The sequence below is a fragment of the Pezoporus occidentalis genome, unplaced genomic scaffold, assembly GCF_034315485.1.
Source record: "Pezoporus occidentalis ecotype Australia unplaced genomic scaffold, CSIRO_AGI_Poc_V1 ctg27, whole genome shotgun sequence".
In the NCBI taxonomy this organism is placed as follows: Eukaryota; Metazoa; Chordata; class Aves; order Psittaciformes; family Psittacidae; genus Pezoporus; species Pezoporus occidentalis.
In genome coordinates this window covers 13087530-13111211 of record NW_026914611.1, presented here as the reverse complement: position 1 = coordinate 13111211, position 23682 = coordinate 13087530, and the positions used below count along the sequence as shown (strand labels likewise).

The following is a 23682-nucleotide window of genomic DNA, read 5'->3' as shown; positions in this document are numbered from 1 at the left end:
AGGTAATGTGGAAAGTGGGAACGAAGGAGAGGGCAAGAATCTTAAAATCTGAATTAGAGCTGTTTAAACAGGGATTAGGAGCTTCGGTGCCTGCTAACATTAACATAAATTTCCCATTGCTTTGGGGCAATCAGGCCCAGATGCTTGAAGCTTTCTCAAAATAATTCAGCTATCTGCAACATACTGAATGGGAAACTAAAACATCAGAAATGTGATGGGAAAAAAAATGAACTCCTCAGGGTTCTTAACTTGCTTGTGTCTTACAACCATTATAGATATTATTCTTAGCAAATAAACACAGATAATTAAATCTCTGACTCCCTTGCCAGGTAATGGGTAAAATGACACCCAGAATTTGTTGTAAGAAGTAGAAATAAAACTAAAACTATACAACTCTGAGGATGCTAAAGCACATACTTGACATTATCAGTTTGCCTACAAAGAATGTATGGATAATTCCTATTGAATACAAACTCTTTTCTCCTGTGAAAAATTATTAATGTAAGACGAACTAGTAGAGGGCCTGATAATGTTTGCTTGGTATTAAAAGTGCTGGATGACACTCCAATGCAAGGGTTTAACTGAGTATTTCCATTAATAATTGTTGCAACAAATGCTCCTATCGGTAGATACAGTCAACCAAAAATAAAATGAAATCTACTCTTTTAAAAATAGTCTGCCGCAAGATTTTACAAAGAGAAGAGCTGCTTAGCAATTAGAAAATGAGTTTCTTATATAAAGAGTATACATTATAAAGACAAGACATGGCTCTCACACCTGTTAAAGTTATCTGAAAGACCTTATAATTTTGTATCAAAAAGTCAAAGAACATCAAGAGACTAATGCAGGAAATTACTGTATGCATGTTATTAGGCAAAAAGAAAAAAAAAGGAACATTCACTTTGAAACAGTGAAGTCTTCTGTTCTGAGTGTTTATTACCATTAACATATCACATCAAGAATTATTTCTGCTTGGTAAGCTAAAGTACTTTCATGAAGAAAACACATGGTATGTAGGTTAAGCAGCAGCTTCAAACCTCTTGAATCTTGTGCATGCTCATTCTGTTAGATTTTGTCATCAGTGCTCAATAAATTAGCTATCATATATAGGATGAGTCAAAGAATTAAAGAACATCAGCTCTGACTGTATTGATGGAAGCACTGTATGGAAGAGTTGAAACTGAACCACATTACTTTAAGGAGATCCATCTGTGAAAAATCTGTTGACCCCACCAGCTAGGGACACAGACTTCTATGAGCTCTCACAGTTGCCAAGCTTTGGAACACAAGTAATAAATATTCCCAATAAAAACTGTCATTTCAAAAAGAAGCCAATATTCTGTGCCACTAGAATTATTTAGGACGAATGATGAATATAGGGACATACTGCTGTAATGATATTTTGGGGAAAGTTTGTCCCTGTTTTTCACAGGTTCATGTAATCTATTAACGTTGTTTAAATAAAATTCTGGTATTTAGATCACATTTATGATAACAAAACTTTAGGAGCTTTGAGAGAAAGCAGCTACAGTATACATTTCAGATTCTTTCCCCCACCACACACAATCAGCTTCTTGATTTTCAGATAGTATTTTATAGCATTTTTTTCCCGTGAGCTCCAAGACCTAACACTAAGGGGCACCAGAGAACTGAACTGCATCTGTTCAGATCCACCAGGAACCAGCTGCTGCAGCTAACATTGTAAGTTATTCACCGTGCTAGGTGGAGAGGGAATGGAGCTTTGGGGGAAACATAACAGGCGAAACAATAGTTCTGCATGACACATTCTCTGTTACAGAAAACTGTCACTGGAAAAGCAAGGACGTGCTCATTTCGGGAATGCTGAATGTCTTATAGTTTATCACCAGGTGTTGTAAAAGAACTCTCACTCCAGACAAAAGTTAGGAAATGTGTGAAAATAATGCATGATGTGAAAATGGATTTTTTTGAGAAGCAAACTATATCTAAAAAATACAAGCAGATTGACTTAAGAGTACATTTGCTTCGATCCTAGACAAGTGTAAACAGAGGAGCACAGACTTCGGAATTCAATCTTACATTAAGTTTCAGAAGATCTGGAGATAAAGACTATGACTAAGGAGATAAAGAACATTTCTAATTTCCAGTGGAATTCAAAGTTGCCTCTCATTTCCCCAACAGTACAAAAGGAAAGCAGTATTTTAAGAAAATATATAAGTTAAGCCTGTTTGCAGGTGTGGACTTTAAAAGCAACCTCCTTCACCCAGAGTTTGCCTGTCAAATAGAGAATAACTGAGTGGCCAGTGCTACTTATCTGAATAGAGCAGAGTCTTAAAATTTTAGACCTGATGTCAAGAACCTGCTTATCCCAGTTGGGTTTTCTTTCATCCTGTTTCAGTCCCTCTATTGCACCACAAAATATATAACCAGACAAGCAAAGTATAATTAAATGACACTGTATGTCAGAAAAGTAAAGTTCTTCTGATTCTCTTTTAAAAGCTTGGTCATGGTCTTGTCCCAGAACAGAAAGTATTACAAAAATGCAGATAGAGTACAGGGCCTGGTGTGTCAAATCATTGTAATCAAAGCTCCAAAACCAAAATTAATAATGTACCATTAGCAGATGGTGTGAGCTGATTTGACTGAGAATTGCAAACATGCATTCTGAAGTAAGTACTGTAGACTTTTCCTTACAATATTAGCACTTATTTTTGTGTCTTTAAATAGTCTATAAAAACGAAATCCAGAGATAACTTCTGTTCAGTGTAGAATTTGACTCACAGATCTTTTAAGGCCAGATGAGACCACGATGATAAAGAGCTCTGACCCCCAGCATAACACAGGGCATAGAACCTCTCTCAGCAATTTCTCTCTCAGGTCTGTGTCTTCTGTTTGAGGTATACCATCTCCTTTTGAAAGACATCCAGCCTTGATTTGGAAATTCCAGCACTTTCCTTGGTAAGCTCACCCCTCAGTTAACAAGAGCTGCAGTCAAAAAATGTACAAGTTTTGGCCTCCTCTGATACAGTTTTGTCTCAGATTTCTTCCCACTACATGTTTTGAAGCTAAATTAGAGAGCTGTCAGCGATGTTTGTTAAGAAATAAAACTTTCTCTAAACAAATAATGGAGAAAAGCCACCATTTGGGCTACTTTATGGACTTTGTTCAATGGCCATTAGCAGTTCTAATTGGTCCCTTACCCCAGGGTGTACAAAGCTTCTGGACCCCAGTCCAGTGGAGAAATTCAAATACATGTCTTGGTTATGCTATGGCCAAATAGCATACCTTATGTCCTGAGAGGAAGACCTTGTAACTCCAGGTCTTCATCTGATAATGTTCAACCTCTAGCTGACACCTTCTCTTGTCTCACATGGGATCCAAGTTTTTCTGTTGGTGTTACATTAAGGTGTGTCAGCAAGCAAGATGCAGGCAACTTAGTAGTGACAAAACAATATGCTTATTTAAGCAAGGGACCCTGCTGGTTGGTACCAAAAAGAGATGGATCTCTGTTGTGGATCTGAATGGAGCTCATCTGCTATTCATCACTCTAGCAGGAGAGTTAAGCCTGCTCCCTCTGCCTCTGTCTTCAGGCAGTGAGATCTGAAGAGTGTAACACAAAAGTCTGCCAGTATTTACGCAGTTTGTGCTGGGCCAGGGCTTTGCAAAACTTCTCTTGCGGGTACAGCTTATGGTTTATGGGCATTATGCTTCCCAGCTAGCTGGCTGAAAGGCAACTGTGTTCAAGCATTTTAATGTGGGGCCAAAACTTCCCAGGATCCAGCGCCTGGAGTTTCATATACCATTTGTGATTTACTCTGGCAAGGACAAGACACGGCGATAGAACGCTCCAGCCACCATCCTGTGCTGGCATGGGCCAGAAAGGGAAGGAGACCTTGAAGGAGAGAAGGCTAGAGGGTGGTACCGACCAGTCTCTTCGGTGCGACAAGTAGAAAGAGTTGCACCGAGGAAGCCCTTTGGAGGGCCCATGTGGTCCCCAGTGCTTCTCCCACCTCCTCCTCCTCCTCAGGCGGGAGGAGGCAGAGTTGTTGCTGCTGCCAATGCGCCAGGATAGAGATCTCGGCGCGGGAGGAGATGACGCAAAAGGCAGAGCTCCCCCCAAAAAAGTGTTTCTCCAGGACGAAGATGGCGGCAACTTAGCCCAGGGGCCCAAGATGCCTGTGCTCGTCGGGGGCCCCCAGCCAGGCAGTTCCGCCCCGTGCGCCCGGCGACACCGCGCCCGGCGGCAACAGCGGCGGCAGCCGCAGACCATTGTCACCAGCAGCGGCGGCGGCTCCGGCAGCCTCCTCCTCCTCTTCCTCTTCCTCCTCCTCCTCTTCAGCATCCTCGGCAGCGCTCCGGGAGCCCTGCAGCAGCGTCTCTCCAGTTAGAGCGGAGGGGGGAGAGGAGAAAGAGGAGACGGAGACAGCGGTGCAGGCATCTGTGCCGCGGCTCGGGGTTGAGGAAGAGGAGAGCCGCGGCGGCGGGGAGGAAGAGGAGGCGAGGAGTCCTCCCGGAGCGGTCCGTCGGCAGCGGGGGAACGCGGCATGCAGCTGTCCGGGGGCAACGGGCTTTTCTCAGGAGGGAGATGGGGAGCTGCGATCTGACCATGCCTGGGTGAGAGGGGGTAAGGACCAGCCGCGCAGCCCCGCCACCACCAACTACCACCACCATCTCCTCTCCTTCCTCCTCCTCCTCTCTGCGTTATTGCTCTTATCTTTTCCACGGCACTCCGCGTTGGATGGACTGGGGCTACTTCGTGTGGTGAGACCAAGGCAGAGTCACTGGTGAAACCCAACAATATCTCAGAGGAAGAAAAAGAAGAAAGAAAGAAGAGGGAGAAAGAAGGGGGGGGGGGGGGGAGGTGGGGGGGGGGGGGTAGAGTGGAAGAGGGAGAGAGCGAGCGAAGGAGCGAGAGAAGGGAAGGCAGGCAAGAAAATACCCCAGTCTTTTAAGTCAATGAATATTGTGGTGACACTGGCAAAGAAGCCCTCACGGTGGAGTCGGCCAGGGCTGTGCGTTCCCAAAATATGACCAGGGGTGCTTGGATGTGCAGTCGGCAGTATGATGACGGCTTAAAAATCTGGTTCGCACCCCGGGAGAACGAGAAACCCTTCACGGATTCAGAGAGGGCTCAGAAATGGCGACTGTCCCTGGCATCGCTCTTGTTTTTTACAGTCCTGCTCTCTGATCACTTGTGGTTCTGCGCCGAGGCCAAATTCACGGGGACCGGAGAGAAAGAGCAACCGCCGCCCGAGAAGCCAGAGCCCGCGGAGCCGGAGCTGCTGGCGGGCATGGGGGAGCCGGCGCCCCCCGCGCCCCGGCTCCTCGCCCCCCCCTCGCCCTCCCTCCCGCCCTCCCCCGGCAGCAGCGGCGGCGGCAGCAGCGGCACCGAGCACGGGCACGACGAGGCTGCTTTCCTGGGGAACTCCACCGCCAGGCCCCTGGAGACGTGCCCCCCCCATGGCTCCTCGTCCCGGCAGTGCTTCAGCGTGGGGGACGCGGAGGAGCTGTGCCGGCAGCCGGGGGGGGGCGGGCGACCGCGGAGCGCGGGGCAGAGCCCGGCCCCCGGCTGGGACCTGACGGATTTTTACCTTTCCTTTTGTAATTCTTACACGCTTTGGGAGTTGTTCGCCGGGTTGTCCAATCCGGACACTTTGAACTGCAGTCTGGATGTGGTGCTGAGGGGGGGAGGCTCCTGCAGCCAGTGCGTCCAGGCTTACCAGCGCTACGACCAGCACGCTCAGGAGAAATACGAAGAGTTTGAGGTTATGCTCCAGAAATATTTACAGTCGGATGAATACTCGGTGAAATCGTGTCCTGAGGATTGTAAGGTAGGAGCCCCTGCTGTGTTTCCTGTCCCTCGCTGGCGGGCTGGCGTGCCTGCCTCGTCTGTTGTGGCTGCCGTGCTGCTTGTTTTAGCTGCGGTCTTTGCTCCTGGCGCCGCCGACCCTAAAAAGGGTGCAGTCGGGAGCTGCGGAGGGTGTCGAAGGGGTGCCCCCGCTAGCGTATTGCTAAAAGGGAGGCAGAGAGAGGGGGAAGCTTGGAGGAAAAAAAAAATAAAGAAAAAAGAAGTGATCCTCCGTCCTCTGGGACTGCAGCACTGGATTTCCCCCTCCTCATGAATATGCGATTGGCTCCGGCTCGGCTGCCGGCTTCCAGCAGGTTGGGGTGCGGCTTGGCGGCCGGCAGCGACTGGGTCTGCATGCCAATGAGCGGGGCCAAGGACGCCGGCCTGTGTAGGGGCCGCCCGACGGCTCTGCCCTGCCTGCGGGCCCTCCTGGACCAGAGACGCGGCGGGGTCGGGGATTGGCCGGGGCCGGGGCCGGGGCCGGGGCGGCGGTGGCGCGGTGCCCAGAGGACGGGAGCCTCGTCCTCCCGCGGCCGCCGAGGTCGCGCACCGACTGCTGGGGAGGGGTCCGTTCCGGGTGGCCCCAGCGGCGGCGGTGAGTGGTGCTGCGGAGCAGGGAAGCTCCTGGCCACCTCGGAAGAGAGGAGCGGGACCGTTTTCCAGGCGCTCTGCCAGAATCTCTGAAGTTGGGAAAGGCTGGAGGACGAGAGTGGATGCCAACGAGCACCGCGGTAGTCCTTGGTTGGGACGTGGTGGTGACAGTGTTTCAGTGAGCCGCGGCCGTTCTCCTTGGTGCCACTCATGACCTCTCGGAGAAAACTAGAGGTTTTTCTTTTCTTTTGTTAGAAGGAAGTGTCCCACTTTGGCTCTTTGTAGTTGACTTCTCTCTACTTTTGCACAAGATTAGTTGGCCTAGCTCTCAAAAGAGGAAAGGGCAGGAAAAAAGTGTCATTGGTGCCATAAAATAAGTATCTGCACGCTTTCCCCCCTGTATTTTTGGGTATTGGTTGAGAGGTGGACCAGGAGTATGATTTCTGCTCTGAACTGGATTGTAGCAACCACTGTAGCATTATGTTAACTGCATGTCAGCCGAATCCTACTTTAGCAGTGGAAAACGTAAGTGCATACAAATCACTGCTGTGAACAGAAGGCCTAGCAGTACCTCTGTGCTTTGTAGCTTTATCTGGGCCTTCTGAAATCATTTCATGGTAATAGTACATGCCTAAAGAATACCATTCACCAATAAGTTGGTGTAATTTGCACACATCTTTGCCAGAAAAATTAACCCACAATCCCTCCAGGAGCTGAAATACCATGTTATCTAATTCGATAAAGTAGGAAAGTTGCTGTATATAATTTCCCTTTTTTAAACCAGACAAAAGTAAAATAGTTTCATCAGTAATTTTGAATTCCCGCTTTCTAGGTTATAAAATGTGTGTATACACGCTTTATATATATTATGTACTTAGTTACTGATAAAATGTGTTTTATTTCCAGAGTGAATTGGATAAGTAAAAAGAGTGTAGACTGTAAATAGATGTCTACTACTGGAAGGACATTGTTTCCATTTCAGTGGCTCTTTAAGTAGAAGCTGACCTACTACTCTGTGTTGCCAAATGGGCAACATCTATATGCTTTAAGTGATTTTATTTGTATCACAGTTTAGTCTGAGTGAACTTCACCATGAAGTGTGGAGTTACTCTACAGTATAATGTGGTGTAAAAAGTGTTGAAAATTAAAAGAACAGCAAGTGTGCACTGTGTAACAGTTTCCCCTTCAGAGACTGAATAACGAAAAATACTTGTCTAATGATGGGGAAAAAGCTGTTGACATGAAAACATTTGTGTAAAGCATATCAATCAGCCATACAAATGCAGTGCCAGTGACCTACAGTTCTTCGGTTCCGGGTGCCAGACGGTATTGCTCTACGTTTTGAGAATTCGGCCAACCAGTCTGTGTTAAAAATGAAAGGCTGTTCCAGCAGGGTAAGGAAAAAACCTCCAAACAAGCCCAACCCGAGAGTGCGTACAGTTAGGTGTTCCCTCCCTCGGCCCGGGGCACGGCGTTGTGAGCGCTGTCCAATGTGCTGAACGGCGTCAACCACAACCCGTGGCTACGCTGGAGAGTGGCCGTGCTCTCTTCTATCTCCGTCTCACCTTCGTGCTCCTCGGTCCCCCTAGAGCCTTCTGATTCACTCTGGTGGCTGAACAAGCCAAGCGTTTAGCAGGTCCCGCGGTCTGATAGCTGTGTGTGTTGATGTGCTTGCATCTGGTCTGCCCTGAAGTGTGTATGGGTGAAACTAGAAACTTACCATGAACACTTTGTGACTGTGCAATGTTCTGCTGGTCTTTCTGGTGTTTTATGCATAATCCATTTATAAAACTCAAATCAGGAAAATAACTTTTTATGTAAGTATATACTTTTTTTTGACCTTTGGACATTAGATTTTGATTAGCTTAAGAATCAGATTAGAAAATAACTTGACATCTGATTATGTGTTTTAAGTATGCACCATTTGGTTGGTTTACGAGGTGAGCTGCTTTTTCTTTTAAACAAAATGCTAAAAATACTTATGTTAGTCAGTAGACCTGAGTGTAAGCACTGGGTTAATACAATGAAAGTCTTGTTAAATAATCTATTTCTGTTAAAGATATCTTGAGTATAATGGGAGGGTGGCTTCATTTACAGAAAGAGTGAGCTTTTAATGCAGTTGACCAGTTACTGGTGATGAGAAAGTCACTAAAATTTACACCAATAACAGTCAACCTAAACCTTGCAATTTGGTGTTACTTACCCCTTCTTCAACTCTCCCCACCACCATCTCCCACCCTCGACACATTTCTCACAGTGAAGAGTGAAGACCATGGGGATTTCACAGTCCAGCAAGTTACACCTTTCCAGAAAGTAGTATTGGTTATAACAAATAGTACATATCAAATTACTTTGATGCACGAGGTTAAACCTCAGACTTTATATTTTCATTCCTTTATCTAACACTGTAAGAAAATGAACTTTACTTTCAAATTATTCTGTGCTTCACTACATGTATTCTGATCTCTGAAGAATATTTTAAATAAATTGCTTTGCATTGCAGAAATTTGCAGATGGGAGTTGTTTGGGTTATCAGTTCACATTTAGCTATCCTGCACAGTGGGATTTGGTTTCAGTTTTAATATATAAGTATACTCGCTCTTTATTTATTTATTTTTTTTCGTTTTTAAAGAATGCCATCCTGGTGTTACTATTAAACTTGTTATTGAGTTGCATTGGGATTTTTGAAAATTTTGTAGAAAATGCTAAGAATTTTGGGTTTTAGAGCATTTGGAAAATTACTGGGTTTGATAGTTGCAATGAACATGCATATGGATTTTATATTGTTAGGATGACAGTAGACTTGTGTGTTGTTTAGAAGTTTGGAATATCAGTGTTTTCTCACTATAAATCCATCTTCAACTTATTTCTTTAAAATACCTTTCAAGTCTGATGTCTTTATATCTTGTTTTCTGGTCCTGATAGCCATATGTCAGTAATGGCTAAACAATAACTGTAAGGTTTTGAATTTGAATGCATTCCATATTCAACCAGGTGACATGATAAAGTGTTGTAGCCTTAGTGAATCACTAAAGTAACAGAGTAACTGAAAATCTGGATTTCTAGTTTTCTATTTGAAATTGAATTCAGATTTTTTTTATATATTTATGAAATTTTGCTTTTGCATATTACACAGTTATGGTTATGTTTACAGAGATTGTTCTTGGCAATATCCATAATTTCTTGGTTTCCAGAATACCATTTTTACATGCGGTGTGACACAGTACTGTATTCAGGCAATTAACAGAGAACTGTATTGGCTTGATGTTGGAAGACACAGTTCCTCGTAATGACTTAGCTTTCTGTCAGGGGAAATACTCAAGTTCTTGTTCTTAAGACAGCAGGCAATTGCTCTGTGGAATAAAAGAAAATACTGGCTACCTCTGATTAAAAGTGGGTCAAATAACTAAGTAGGACATATAAATGTAAAGGTTTTTATTTTTTATGTTTTTTTTTTTTTAATTTATTTTTTTAAGAGATGGAACTTATGCCTTTATGAAAAGTATCAGAGGCCAGAGCTTTCTTGGCAGATGTGTTTATTAATGCTTGACCATAACATCAGTTACTATTTTTCGGGACTGGTTTCTTTAACCCAGTGGAAGTTGCAAGTGTTTAAAATGTGGCCTTCCTCAGTGCTAGTTAAAATATTGAAATGTGTAATTCAGGTAAGCGCATTATAATTAAAATAACATTAAATTAATTCTATTTTCCTCCTAGAATATCAAAGGAGAAAAATAAAACCATACGAACTCTTTTTATGTCAACATTGCTGAAGAGTGAAATTTAGCTGACATCTTAGGTGCTCAACACATACACACAGACCTTTTTTCTCTTCTTATCATTTAGTAAATTATGATTTGAGGTCTATGATATTGGTATAAGAAATATGTAAGAGCATAGCTGAGTTATACTACTATTTGGTTGGAAACATGCATATCAGTAAAGGGTTTCATCACCTAACATGGATGATATAGTCGATAGAAATATAGTTCTTCTGTTACTAGTGATTTTTGGGGGAGGGGAGAATCAAAGAACTGTGTCCAACTGCTTTTATTTGAGTAAGAGGATGATTGAAACTTATTTAAAACGATTGAAACTTATGTAAAACTATTAAAACCACATTTGTTCTCATTTATGTGAAAATATCAAACCTTATATGAATCATGACTTTTCCAAGAACTTTTTCCTAAACAGCATATGTAGTCTAATTAGGTTTTGATTTAAACTCTCAGTTAAGCTGGCAGAAAAGAGCAGATGAGAAATATGAACCCAAAATCTCAAGCGATAAAAGAACCCTTCTGTTACAAAAGGTCACATAGACCAGCATCTGCTACAAAGTTAGACATTTCAATTGCATATCTTAATCGCGCAATATTTCTGTTATATGCAGAAGTGATAACCTAAGCTAATCAGAAGAACCGCTTAAAAATTAAACCTTCAGCATCTGATACAAATGGGAAACTTTAATTACTAAATTGATGCCTTTTCAGAATGTGTTGAAATGTAAATATTTATTTTAAAGCTTTTTAAAAAATTAATCATATGCTGTTTTAAAAAAGCCATGATACTTACATATATATATTTTTAAAAGCTTTGATTAAAATTCTGTGAAACAAATGTGACTGTATAAATTGATGTTTGCACATACTATTTGTTCAGTTGATTTTTTTTAAAAAAAGTAGAAGTTTAATTATTTTTCTAAAGTAATTTAAGATAAATATGTGGATGACTTTAGTATAACTAGTCTTGTAATAGTGCACTGGTATATTGATATAAGGAGCAACACTGACTATGTACTGATAGACTTTGTATTTTGGTCTAAAATCCTGATTTTGGTAATCTGCTTCAGTCTCTGGTTTTGAGCTAGATGAATGACATGACACTCGGGGAACCCTATGCACATTCTTGTAGTCACTCAATTGCATAAATGCTTTGTTGGATTAGGACAAGATCTCTTCACTCCTGGAGGAGCAGATTTCCCAGGTTTTCTTACCAGAAGTGAGTTCACCCCACCAAACTTTAATAAAGTTTGCATTTAGCTAAACTTACAAATACTCATCCCATTCTTAGTGTGGATGAGTACTTCATTCCTGGTTTAGGAAAAAAAGGACTGCAGATGACTAGCACAGAGTAGCTGAAGAGGTTTCCACTCTAATTTAACCATTTAATACTTTATGGTATTAGGGTCACATGGCTAGGGACCTCACGGCTCTGCCCTCAATTTTGCTTTGTTCACTTACTCTCTTTGCATCAAGCAGTATGCTTCACATGCACCTTGCAGAGAATGCATCAGTCTTGCTTCTTCATTTCATGTTCTTCTAGGAAAAGTAATCAAAATGCAAATTATAGTTCTATCACTTATCCTGCCTAAAAATCATTTGGTCTATACTTAGTAATTTATCACTTCAGTCTTGCACTAAGATCCATAATGTATTTAGATCTGTGAATTGCCTAAAAGAGAAAAAGTAACTTAGAAGCTGGATTCTTAAATAATTACTTTTTGAGAAGTATCATTCATAACATCCTGGAAGGCAGAAAAAATAAATAATTCATCTGACAAAAAAAAAAGTAGATATTGAGGATGGACATCCACATCAAATATAAAAGTTGACTCTCTTTGTAGTCAGTGGGAATGCATAGGTAATTCTAGAGATGAGTCAGTTCACAATAAACTGGACATCTAAAAATAGAACAGATGGATTATGCCCTAAAGGTACCTATTTTCTGTTCATTGTCTCTAAAGAGCACATACTGTCATTTTATCTCTGATACAAACACCTCCACTTTTGACATCTAAAGTCATATTAGATGAATCCTAACAAAGTGATTTTGGTAAGTTTGGATGAAATTGTGTTCTTATGCAAAATATAACTGCTTGAAAGTTTGTGAAATCCTGCTACTTGTGTTGTCCCACTCCAACCTAGTGAAATGACAAGCCTCTCTCACGTCTCTGACAGCTATGTTGTGTCACTGAAGGATGTGTGAGCTATGCAGTCTGCTTCTTAGGGAAAAGAATAGGAAAGGCCCTTGTATGACAAACTGTATTTTTATCACTTTTTTGAGAGAGGGGAGGCTGAGGGCTTCTATGTATTACTTTTCCAGTTGTTATTTCTACTATAACAGTAAAAATTGTAGGTCATCTCCTTAATAACAATTTTTTTTTTGCAGGTAAATCTGCTACAGATTATTTCTTTTATTTTCTCATCTCTTCAGAAGGCAGGGTAGGGTGTCTATGTGTGTGAGAATTCCTATGTATTACACTGGGCTTCATTTAAATTCTTTAGACCAAATCAGAGGGAACTCCCAAGCCTACCCAATCTCTTGTCACTCGAGAGAGACATATTCTTAGACTTTTATGCCACTTTACTAAAATAACCATACTGTACTTTTCTATGTACTTTTCACTGTTCTCTTGTCAGAACTGTAGAGCAAACATTGCTAAGTGAGAGCTTGTGATAGTTTGATTTACTTTACAGCATCAATCAGATGAATACAAATTTAGTGAGGCACTAGAGACACATTCTGGCTTGTAGAGAGATTTTATTAATTTGAAGATATGTTAAAAAAAATAAAGGCCAGATTTATTTTTGGATCTGTGATCTAACCTTGTTTGCAAACAGGGCAGATACAAGAAAGATGTAGATTGTTCCTTTAGAGCATGCACATTGAAGAGTTGTATCCAACGAGCTCCCAGTCCATAATGAGAGAGAGATGAGATCAACACTTGATATTCTCTCACCCTTCATCTCATCTCTTTCATCCAAACTAGTGGACACTTTTCAAAAGCTGTGTTTGAAATAACACTGCTGTAAAGCTTTGATGGAATAACCTGATAGGACCCTATGAAACACTGGTGGAATGCAACCAAATTGTTGGGATGAATGGTAATGATAAATGTTGAACTGATAAACTTCAGCAGTTCTATATGAATGTCTTGGTCATTTGAACTGTCTTGGAGATCTTGATGTGAATGTTTACCTTTCATGTAGATTGATGTTGAGACATCATTCAGAGATTTCATCATTTGAAGACAACTTGATGATTAAAATCAGTAGCAAAGATGATCTGAACTGAAGCTGCCAAATCCCAATATGTTTGGGTCTAAAATTTTAGAAATTCTGCAGCAGTTTGGAAGTCACTGTGGACGTTTTAACGAATTTCAATGAAATAAGGGGGAAACTGTAGTTGAGAAATAACAAACTGGATAAATACGAATTTTCATTTTGATATATGACAGTGGCATTTTAAAAACTTTCTATTTTTTGTAATTTTATTGAATCTAGGCATGTCCCTTACAGAAGCCATTATATTTTCAAATTTATTATAAAATTTATAAAAGAAGAAAAAAATATTTAAAAATGTGCAGTATGTTGTAGTTTTCAAGAGATATTTTCCAGGCAGCAAATATGATACCTGGAATGCTTTTAAAATGCATGTTTAAGTTTTGCTGATCCTCAGCATGTTAGATTAGATGTTGCTTTCAATTTGCCTGAACACTTATGTAAATGGTATCTTGGGCCTCTCGACACATTTCTTATCAGTGAAATATCATAATGAAGAATCTTTATTACGTTTTAAAAATATTAGCAATCCAGAACCAGAAGACATTCTTTATTAAAGGGAAGGGGAAAAGATGGATTGTCATTGTTACTTGGAAAAATAGTTTTTTTTCATTTTATGCATTCCTTAGGACAATAGGAGAGCTTCTAGGGTTTGTTGACTGATGATTTCCTGATCTTTGCTCTACATTGGTTAGTTTGCGCTCTGTATTTGAGGGGTTACACTCACGGGTTCTTTTCAGAAAAACAAATCTTGTGTGAGATATATTCATTCATACTTGGATTTAAAGAGCTATAAAGGAAGAATTTGAGTGACTCTTAAATGCTTTAAAATCTGTATTAAAAGTTAATTCCTTCAGAAAGTTTCTGGTGGTTTCCAGTGGCATGTGTCTGTACTGATTGCAGCCATGTTAAAGTCAGGCAAGTGGTGTAATCAGTGGAGAAGGCTCTTCTGTGTCATCAGAGCCTAATTCATTTAATTCATTGACGTTTTTGTTGTGAAGTAAATTATTCCAAATGCATCTGTTTTGGAGGATTGCAAATTTTATACCTCTATAAGTACAAGACCATCCTTTCATATTTTCACACCATGTTCAAGCTGTTAATATTGTGATACAGTGTTTTAAAGAGAGACTGTGAAGTTTTTATAAGAAGGAAATTGTTTTTTCACAGAAGGATACAAGTATGGGAAGAGTCCTGTGCAGAGGGATGACCCAGCCTAGGCTGCCAGTACCATGGAGGCTCTGCCACTTCAGCTATGTAGCTGGAGCAGGACCAGGGCTGAAGATACATGGGGATTAGCATCCACTGGCTTGAGTTTCTGCACTTAAAAAAACGAAGCAAAACAAAAACATAACCAAAGTCTCGTGGGATGGCTTTTAGAATTCTTCATGAATTCAGAGATGAGAGACGTTCATTTCCGGTCCCATTCTGCTCTGGAGCTAGTCTTCCTGTAAATATTTCTACACAGAACCTGACAGAACTTGGGACCAGTATTATGAAAAAATAGGAGTTTCTGAATAAGGTATTTTTGAAATATTAGCATATTGTCTTAAAAGCAGAATTAATTTTTGTATTTTTTTTTTTTCTTTTATGCCTTCTAATAGAACAGTGCTTGGGGAAATGACCCCTATTGTAAGCTAAGTTTAGCTAACAAGATATACTGTATCTTGTTAGCTAGATTTCAGGAGTTCAGGAAATGAGGCTTGTTGCTTTATATCCCAGTTTATTTAGAAGTGCATTATGGTTTCTTTTGCCTTTATTTAAATCTTATAAATGTTAGAGCTGAATCTTATAAACATCCATTTTTTGCAATCCCACTATATTAATGAAATTATTACTGTAATGATGGTTTTTAAAAATTCAGCAGCTGAGATTGATTCCTGTGACGTGACCTGAGTAAATGTACTGCAAGCCAATCTCTCTATGACAGATGTGAATTTAAAATAATGTTTTATTTTCATTTGTAAATGTAGAACAATTTTCTCTGGTCAGGAATCTACAATGACAAAAGCCAGGATTAACTGGTTTCAATGGCTATGTCATGTCATTGAAATCAATGGCTTTACTTAAATGTAATAACTGTTGGGAGAGCAGGAGGCACATGATACACTTTAAAATTCAAATATATAAAATCAAAGGGACAGATTTGATGCAGACTGATTTGCCTTACAAGCCTTACTACAAAAAGCAATATGCAGAGTGCTTTAAATGCTCATTTCTTTGTCTTTGACTGATGTTACTAATTTGTAATTATTGCCAGATTAGTGTTTTTTCCCTTTTCTTTGTTGTTGTACTTGATCCCATTCCCTTATTCTATTGATTTTTCAGGCACACTATAGAAAAATATTATGAGAGTAAGTTGTTCAGCTGTCCGGGGGGGGTGGGGGGTGGGGGTTGGAATCTTGAAGAAGACGAAGCAGAATTAATTTGCCTGTTCCAGCAAAGAGTGTAGGTCATCTGCCGGGGTTAAAAGGAGAGATGCTGATCAGTAGCATTGCTCATTTAAATCCAGAGAAGCTGCTTTGATTGCTGTAAACACACTCTGTATTTATTCTGGTATATATACTGTTAGTATTTAAGCATAAGTTGAAGAACTGATCAGGTAATGGAAGTTTTGCTCTCTAGTACATTTCAACATTCATAAAAAAAGGTAGTAATTTTAACAATGACTCAAATAATAATTACAGATGTACACATATATGTATGTATGTATACATGTGATACATATATATGTGTGTGTGTCTTTACAGAAGTGCAACAAAAAAAATTAGTGAAGTGGGACCAAGCATCTGGGAGAGGCTAGAACAGTCCTGAACAGTCCTGAAGTATAGGCTCCTATGGAAATCTTTGAAATGTCCTGGATTGTGTAACATTAAGGAGCAGTTTAGAAAGTGGAGAAAAATGTAACAGTTGTTTCTAAATAGTCTTTTCCTTTTTTCAGTCACTGGCTTGTTTTCTGACTGATCTGGAAATGTAAATTATTTCTTTCGTCAAGACTTCGGAAAAGGTCCACAGTAAATGTGGAGTATGCAAACAATAAATTGCCGATGTCATAGCCAGGACGTGCACTAACCCTGTTTTGCACTGGTCTTCGCAACTCCTTTGTAGAGATGCTCCATGTGTTTGGACATGAAATTTGGATCACTGGTTGGAACAAAACCACCTAAATCACCATGTATCTCTGCTACCTAATACTAATAGATTATGAAAGAAGTTACCTCAAGTGTTTTGTTTTCTTAATTGGAATATTTTAGGTTACTTTTGTTTCTGCTTCTTTATTTGTGCATTACAGAATTAAGTTCTTTTTATTTATTTTTGTGGGGTTTTCTTAAGAATAGTATCTTTTGATTGCTGTCATTATCTGGGAGATCAGGTTTTTGTTATTGTTGTGTCATCTGAGTTTTAGTTTTTTTCTGAAATATTTATATGTGTTAGCTTGTGCAATCTAACCATGAATTACAGTCAATTCTGAAATATTTATATGTTTTTTTTTTTTTTTTTTCCAGTTTCCTATCTACTTGTGGTTGTTTCTGTTTGATTTCTGGAGAAACATTCCTCCTTAAATTTTGGTATGAATGTAAATATTTATAGCATGATTTTTTTTAATAGTTTTTAATATAGTCCTGGTTTGAAGAGAGCTAATATTAGGGATGGAAGAGATCTTTTTTCTCCTTTTATAGATGTTTAGATCTGCAAGAGGAAGAGATGACATGTTTTACAGCTTGCAGGAAATATTTACGTGTCAGAATTTTACCAGACTTAGGACTGGCACAGAATATCAGTAGGCTCAGAGGGAGGAATAAAAGATCTATGAATATCAGTAAGGTTTTTTTGGGTTGCTCTAAATTTGTGGTGTACAGGATAGTTTAAGGTATATATGGATAAAGAGATGTTTGAAATGATTTGCTGATATGTTTGAAAGAGAAGCAAAAGACCTGAAACTTTTTTTTTTTTTTCCACTTGCAAGTCATGGTGCTATTGAGGAACTCCAATATTACAGTAATTTGGCAATGCGGGGGGCCTGTCGCATGCAGTGCATCATGTGGTGCACCTGTTATTCCTCAAAGGGCTGGTGTTGCTTCAAATTCTTTTCTTCACTTTGTGTCTTAGTAGAGTTAAAAGGCAACTATTTATTTATTACAGGGTCTGTAGGCACTTGGGCAGCCATTCACAAATCTCAAGTACTTGAACTGTGTACAGGCAGCTGCCCCGAGGCTGTGTCTCCATTAGCATTTTAGTTCAGGTCAGGGGTGTGCTTTCCAAACAAATCTCCCACTCCCACTGCCATTCTTGTTACATCTTGATTCATGCCACAGAGAAATCTGGGAGCACCCAAACTGCATGGCTTTTGCTGAAAGTATAGGCAAACAAGTGCCCCAGAAGCACGTATGATGGGTTGCAGGCACTAAGGGACATGCAGTCTGTAAGAATAAGGTTAGCCTGAAGTAAACCAAATGGAACACTTACAATGTGGATGGCAAGCTCTCAGCACAGTTTCAGTCTACAGTAGTGTTTTGACAGAGCCACACTCCTTGCTAATATTCATGTGGCCATAGGTAAAGAGCCTGAAATTCAACCCTCACTTGGAGAGTATTCCCAAAGTGTCTCAGCAGTTTCTTCAGCACTGCAGCTCAAGACCCTGAGTTGGAGCTCTGAAATGATTCACTGCACCTGGCTTTATATAATCATGGCATTAGTGATCATCTGTTATCATTTATTTCCCCCTCCCCTCCTCCTCAGTCTTCTGCTGGCATGCCTATGGAGATGATGCACAGCATGGTGCAGATTTTTGCTGTATGCCTTCCCTGCAGCTGCCAAGCCTCTGTGCAGCAGAGAACCACTGCAGCTCTGCTGCGTTTTGGACTCTTTGGGCTGCCTCTGTCCTCGCTGTGGAATTCACGTCAACTTCCCAGGACCAACAGAACTGTCAGTGCCCCTTTTGGCTACTACTGAGTTTTTAGTTTCAGAACACTGCAAAAACATCTAAGCAAGCAGGAAACTGAAAAATTTATGTGGGGAGGGAGAGAAATTGGCAACAGTGGAACAAGTCTAACCTTCCTTCATAAAATACTGCCCTCCCTGTCTTCTAGCTTATTTTCTTGTTTCCTACTAGAAGAAATGAAAAGGTTGCGGGACAGTGTTAAGTCTGGATTTAGGTAACTATTGAACTGACAGCCAGATATGCAGGAAAGCCTAAGTAACTGTTTTTTAATTATTTAATTTTCTATATACCTATGAGTACTTCATTTTCTTTGGATTTTTAAGCATAGAGGACAAAACTGTATCTATGGTATTGATATTCTTTTTCTCGACAGAGTAAAGCTTTTATCTTTGAAAGATTAAGGAAATACTGTGTAGTTCTTTAGAAAATATGATGCTAGAAGTATATTGCCTTGCTGATAGAATATTTCTTCTTAGTATGGAGAAGTTCTACCTTTCCAATTTTTATTATTTAGGCATTTTTATTGCAGTGCTCCCAGGAATTATAGGTGGTCATTGCTTTTGAACCCTGAGAATTCATGCCATGTATTGACTTGTTTTTAAGTTAGTTTACTGTGCTTTTGGGAAACAAGTAAGTTCTAGAGATCATGATCAGCCCTGTTCCAATAGTAACAATGTTCTTGAAGATCTGTGGGGCTTAATGTTTTTAGCCTTTGGTAACCACCGGGAAGTTTTTTCTATGTTTTCCCCAACTGAAAACTTGTGTGGGGCTAAAAGGAGGCAAGAAGTGATTCCTACCAAAATGGATAAAGAAACTGCTGAAATAGTATCAGTGTGAGTTACTGAAACATCAGGGAGAGACCTGCAGGTGATGAACACTTCCTTCACCACCAGACGCTCCGGAGCTGATCAGGAACTGCAAGGGAGACCAGCCAACAGAGGCAGGACATTGTCCTGCCAGCGGGAAAAGCAGTCAGAGGGGCAGGTAGTCAAATTGCATATTTGACTTAGGTTATCACAAGACTAGAATCATAGAATAGTTAGGGTTGGAAAGGACCTTAAGATCATCTAGTTCCAACCCCCCTGCCATGGGCAGGGACACCTCACACTAAATAGACAGACAACATATTCCTATAAGGCTTCAGTTGGATGTGTCTTAGATTATACTTACGTTTCTTTATCCTGAAGCCTGAAAGAGCTGATTCTGAAGAATCAGAAAAGAGAGTGTATTTTTGGCAACCCCTATAAAGAAACTGACATACTGCACTGCTCAGTGATCTGCTTGAAGTCATGTCTTATCTGTAGGAATAAGCTTGGGAGGTAAAATCAGTGCTAGACCAGACAAAATATTGTTTGCTAGTTTGCAAAGTTTCCTGTTAATTCATATTGGGCAGTAGTCAATTTATCATACAATGATTCAATAAAATACCTTTTTATATACTTTTAGTATAATTTCATACATGAAGGGGTATCTTGTTAGACATAATTTTTAAATGAACTTAGAATGGCATTCAGAATCCTAATTTTCTCTGAATGTGTGGTAAACCCACCAAAATTTCACCTAAGTTTGGTTCTCATTATGTTTCATGCATTAGTTCTGTTGTTCTTTTGTAATAATGAAGATAGAATCAATGTTCCTGTAGTTCTTACTGAATTTTTTGTGCAGCTCCTGTAGGACTTTTTTTTCTTTCTGATGTCTAGTGGCAACTAGTTGGATGAAAGGAGATTGTATTTGTTTAAATTGTAGGAAGTGATATAGCCAAACTAGTAACCAAAACCAGAAAAAAAAACCCCAACTTGGAATATACTGAAATACTAGTGGAGGGATTTGCTTCTTATACGCCCTTTGCAAAAACAGGGCTTGGGCCATATTAGTGGCTACTGACTGATGAAGGCATTTAAGTGCAGTTTCTTACGTGACAGGGAAGGATTTTGTTTGTGTATTGGACACATAAATGAGAAGAACATCTGTACATCTGCAGCTGTGACACATTACGACGTAGGCTTTTGTCTAATGCATTAAGATTTCGCTATTAGCAGTTTGTCTTAGACAGTTTCACGTGTTACTGTTTACCTACTTGAACACTCTAAAGTACATCGGTACACACCATGGTTTGCTATGATGCAGCAGGGTTGTGGTAAATACATTTCCAATTCATGCTCACCAGTAAAGTTGACAATTTAAAATATCTTATAGGATATAGCTGTTCTTTCCTTTTTGTTCTTTGCTACTACATAGCCTTTTTGCTTTCCCCTTCTTCAGATTCTCTACCAAACTAATCTCTCCTGGTATGTTTGACTGTGGGTATTCGATATAGCAGTATGTTGCAGTAAGGACAATTTTCTGAAAGAGGAAATACGAGTATCCATGACAGCAGACCTGCAACTGAAAAGTGTAGTTTACAGTGTATAGAAGTTGGGATAAGAATAAGCTGTGTACCCATGAAACAGAAAAGGGTGACTGCAGAGGTATCTTGACTTTTCATTTATTGTTTGTGTTGGTTTGATTCTGGCTTGCTCTACAGAACGTAGTGCTTTTAGTTTGAAGAAGTTTAATGTATAAATCCACAGAAAAATCAAAGTCCTTCTTTAAAATGGTACCTTTAGGTTTGGTAACATCAGATATGGAGTCTCATCTGTTTTGTTTAAATGAAAAATAAAAAAAATCTGTTTTAATTACACAGTTTTCAGTTTTGCTGAATTCTTGTCTTATGAAGAGAGATAAGTAATTATATAATTTATCGTTACTTGTTCATTGCATCTTTTTAGCCTCTTCCTTTGTCAGGCTTCCCCCCCCAATAAATAAATATTAGCCTTTGTAATCTCTGTATCAGTACTCTTTCTTTTTAAACTTTTTCTCAGCAGTGTCTTTATTTTAGATTGGTTGGTCCCAGATGAGAGTTTTCATTGATCCATGCATATCAAGAGGGTTTTCCCCTCCTTCAGTGGTCATACTGAGTTTTTAATTCTAGACAAAGTATTTCATATGGTTCTTTCCTGTGTGCATCTATTAGCCTTGGCAGTGCTGGATTCCATCTGCCATTGTTGCCCCTTTCACTGGGCTCTTTTAAGCAATCCAAAAGCTCCTTGTCTGGCTCTGGCTTTGATTAACCTAAGACTTGGTGTGTCACTTATAAACATTTCTATCTTGTTTTCAGTCCCATTTCTGGATGATTAATAAATAAATTAAACACTTTCATCCCTAGTAAAGAACCTGGGGGTACCCTGCTGTTAACATTTAGCCACATGGAGCAGTGACTGCTAATAAATGTATTCTGTCTTTGTATTCTGCTTTTTGTACATGTTTTGTAATCTGACAATGGTTTACTTCTCATCCTGTGATTACTTAGTTTCCTTAACAGCCTTTTGTGGGAAGCATTCTCAGAGGCTCTTTGGAAGTCCAGAAAATGTTTTTTAGCTAGTTCTCTGTAATGTGTTAACATGCCAAAAGACTTCTGGTAGGTTAAGGAGACATACAAGGCATTAAGGCTTTCTAACTTTAATCCAGATATTTAACACTTTTATTTTTAATTGGTACCTCGGTGTATTTATTCCTGCAGTAATAAGTTTGTGGAGCTGTTTGAATTCTTCCTTGGTTCTCTCAGTAATTACATGAAGATGACCACTCTCCTGCATTGTTCTGTATACAAACTGATTTCAATGTGAGAATGCATAATTGTGGATTTTTTTGCGTTAGCCTTAAATTGCTTTTGGACTCTTGAATAAACAGCTTTCCGTTCTTGGTATATATCGATCTTTTATTTATTGATCTGTTCCAGCCATTCTTTTTATGATATCTGAGTCACTGAAAGCTCCTTATCTTTGCTTAAAAAGGTTGGTATTGCCTCAGTGCTGAGAGAAAACGTGAAAAATAATGATTTCTTTCTATATTCCTGTCTTGTCCAGTTTCTCCTTTAGCTTTTTGGGAGGGCAGTCAGGATCTCTCTTGGTTATATTTTTCATATAGTTACTCCATATATTCTCATTTAGCCATCTCACTTCCATATTAAGATGTGCCTGTCACTGTTTATGCATTTTGAATACCAGAAGTGTTCTGTTCCAGGTACACTGGCAAATCCACTAATAGCTTACATGTTGCAGTCCCAAAAGTAACCTGAATATTCCTTGTTCAAAGATCCAACTGGGGTTTAGACTAATATTTTTTAAATTTTATTTTATTTTTAACTCTGTACCACTTGGAAGGGAAAATAACATGTTTTTCCCAAAGAAAGAGGCTAAAAGTGTAGCCTCTGGGAATTTTGGGTCATGCAACCGAGAAGTGAGAATCCTGGAAATTTTCACTGAGATACTGTTTCCAGGTCTCTTCCTGCCTGGATATGTTGCAGCATCTATGCACACACATAACTTATTTTCTGAGGTGCTGCTTTTTAATATGCATGGTTTCTGTTCTATTCCAACAGAGAAACAGCATCTTTTTTTAAACTTCCTCTCCACCCCCCCCCCCGAAAAAATCAGGTGGGAGGATGTTCTTTGTTTAATTGCCTAGTAGCTGGTGAACTTAGTTAAGGTGTAGGGAATTTGCTAGTATATATTCAGTGCCCTCCACAGCTTGATGATATTCAGGGACTTGAAGACAGTGAATCAGTAGGAATAGCAACAAGCGGTAGTTGATCAGATTTGGCTGAAAACTGTTTAGGGATAAGTTGCTCTGTCTTCAAATTTTATTTTTTTCCCCCTCCATATTTCCAGATTTCCAGTTAGATTTTCCTGGGGAGTATTTTTAATACAACCAGTACTAGTAATAATTTTGAAAGTACTTGAAATCTCCAGTCACATCTGTTGTTTTTTTTTTATCATATATGTCTTAGATAGCTTTTGCCTCATACAAAACTGCTGCTGCACTAGAATCCTCATCCCATCAGCAAAGGAGGGTGCTCTTACGCTACAAGAAGCATGAAGTAACTACTCAAACTCTCCTATCGACCCCATTAATGATTTTAGGCTTTGAACAGAACAGTAGTGGAACAGCTAGCCTGTTTGAAGTAATTCTCATCTTAGCATACCTACCTCAAGATATGCATTCCAGTGAATGTTTTAAGCCATTAAAGGTTACAAGGCTTGAAATGTTACCAAAGTTATATATATGTAGTAAAAGACCAGAAGAACTTTTGTCTCAGTAATAGCTTCTTCTGGGCCTTCCAGCATACACAAGGGCTACTGCAAAACATCAAAATATGTTCAGTGGGTACAGGGTTCACCTCTTTTACCTCTGTTGCTGTTTTACGGTGATGGAAATAGTAT

At 39.8% G+C, this 23682-nt stretch overlaps 1 protein-coding gene across 1 annotated transcript in view; it reads left to right on the top strand.

Annotated features, from left to right (window-relative positions):
- The first annotated feature begins 3495 nt into the window (after positions 1-3495).
- The window catches only part of NALF1 (NALCN channel auxiliary factor 1), a 484017-nt gene continuing 463830 nt past the window's right edge, over positions 3496-23682 (top strand). The window contains exon 1 of the mRNA XM_062624729.1: positions 3496-5810. Within this exon, the coding sequence (XP_062480713.1) occupies positions 5007-5810 (804 nt within the window). The 5' untranslated portion in view covers positions 3496-5006. The remainder of the gene's footprint in view (positions 5811-23682) is intronic.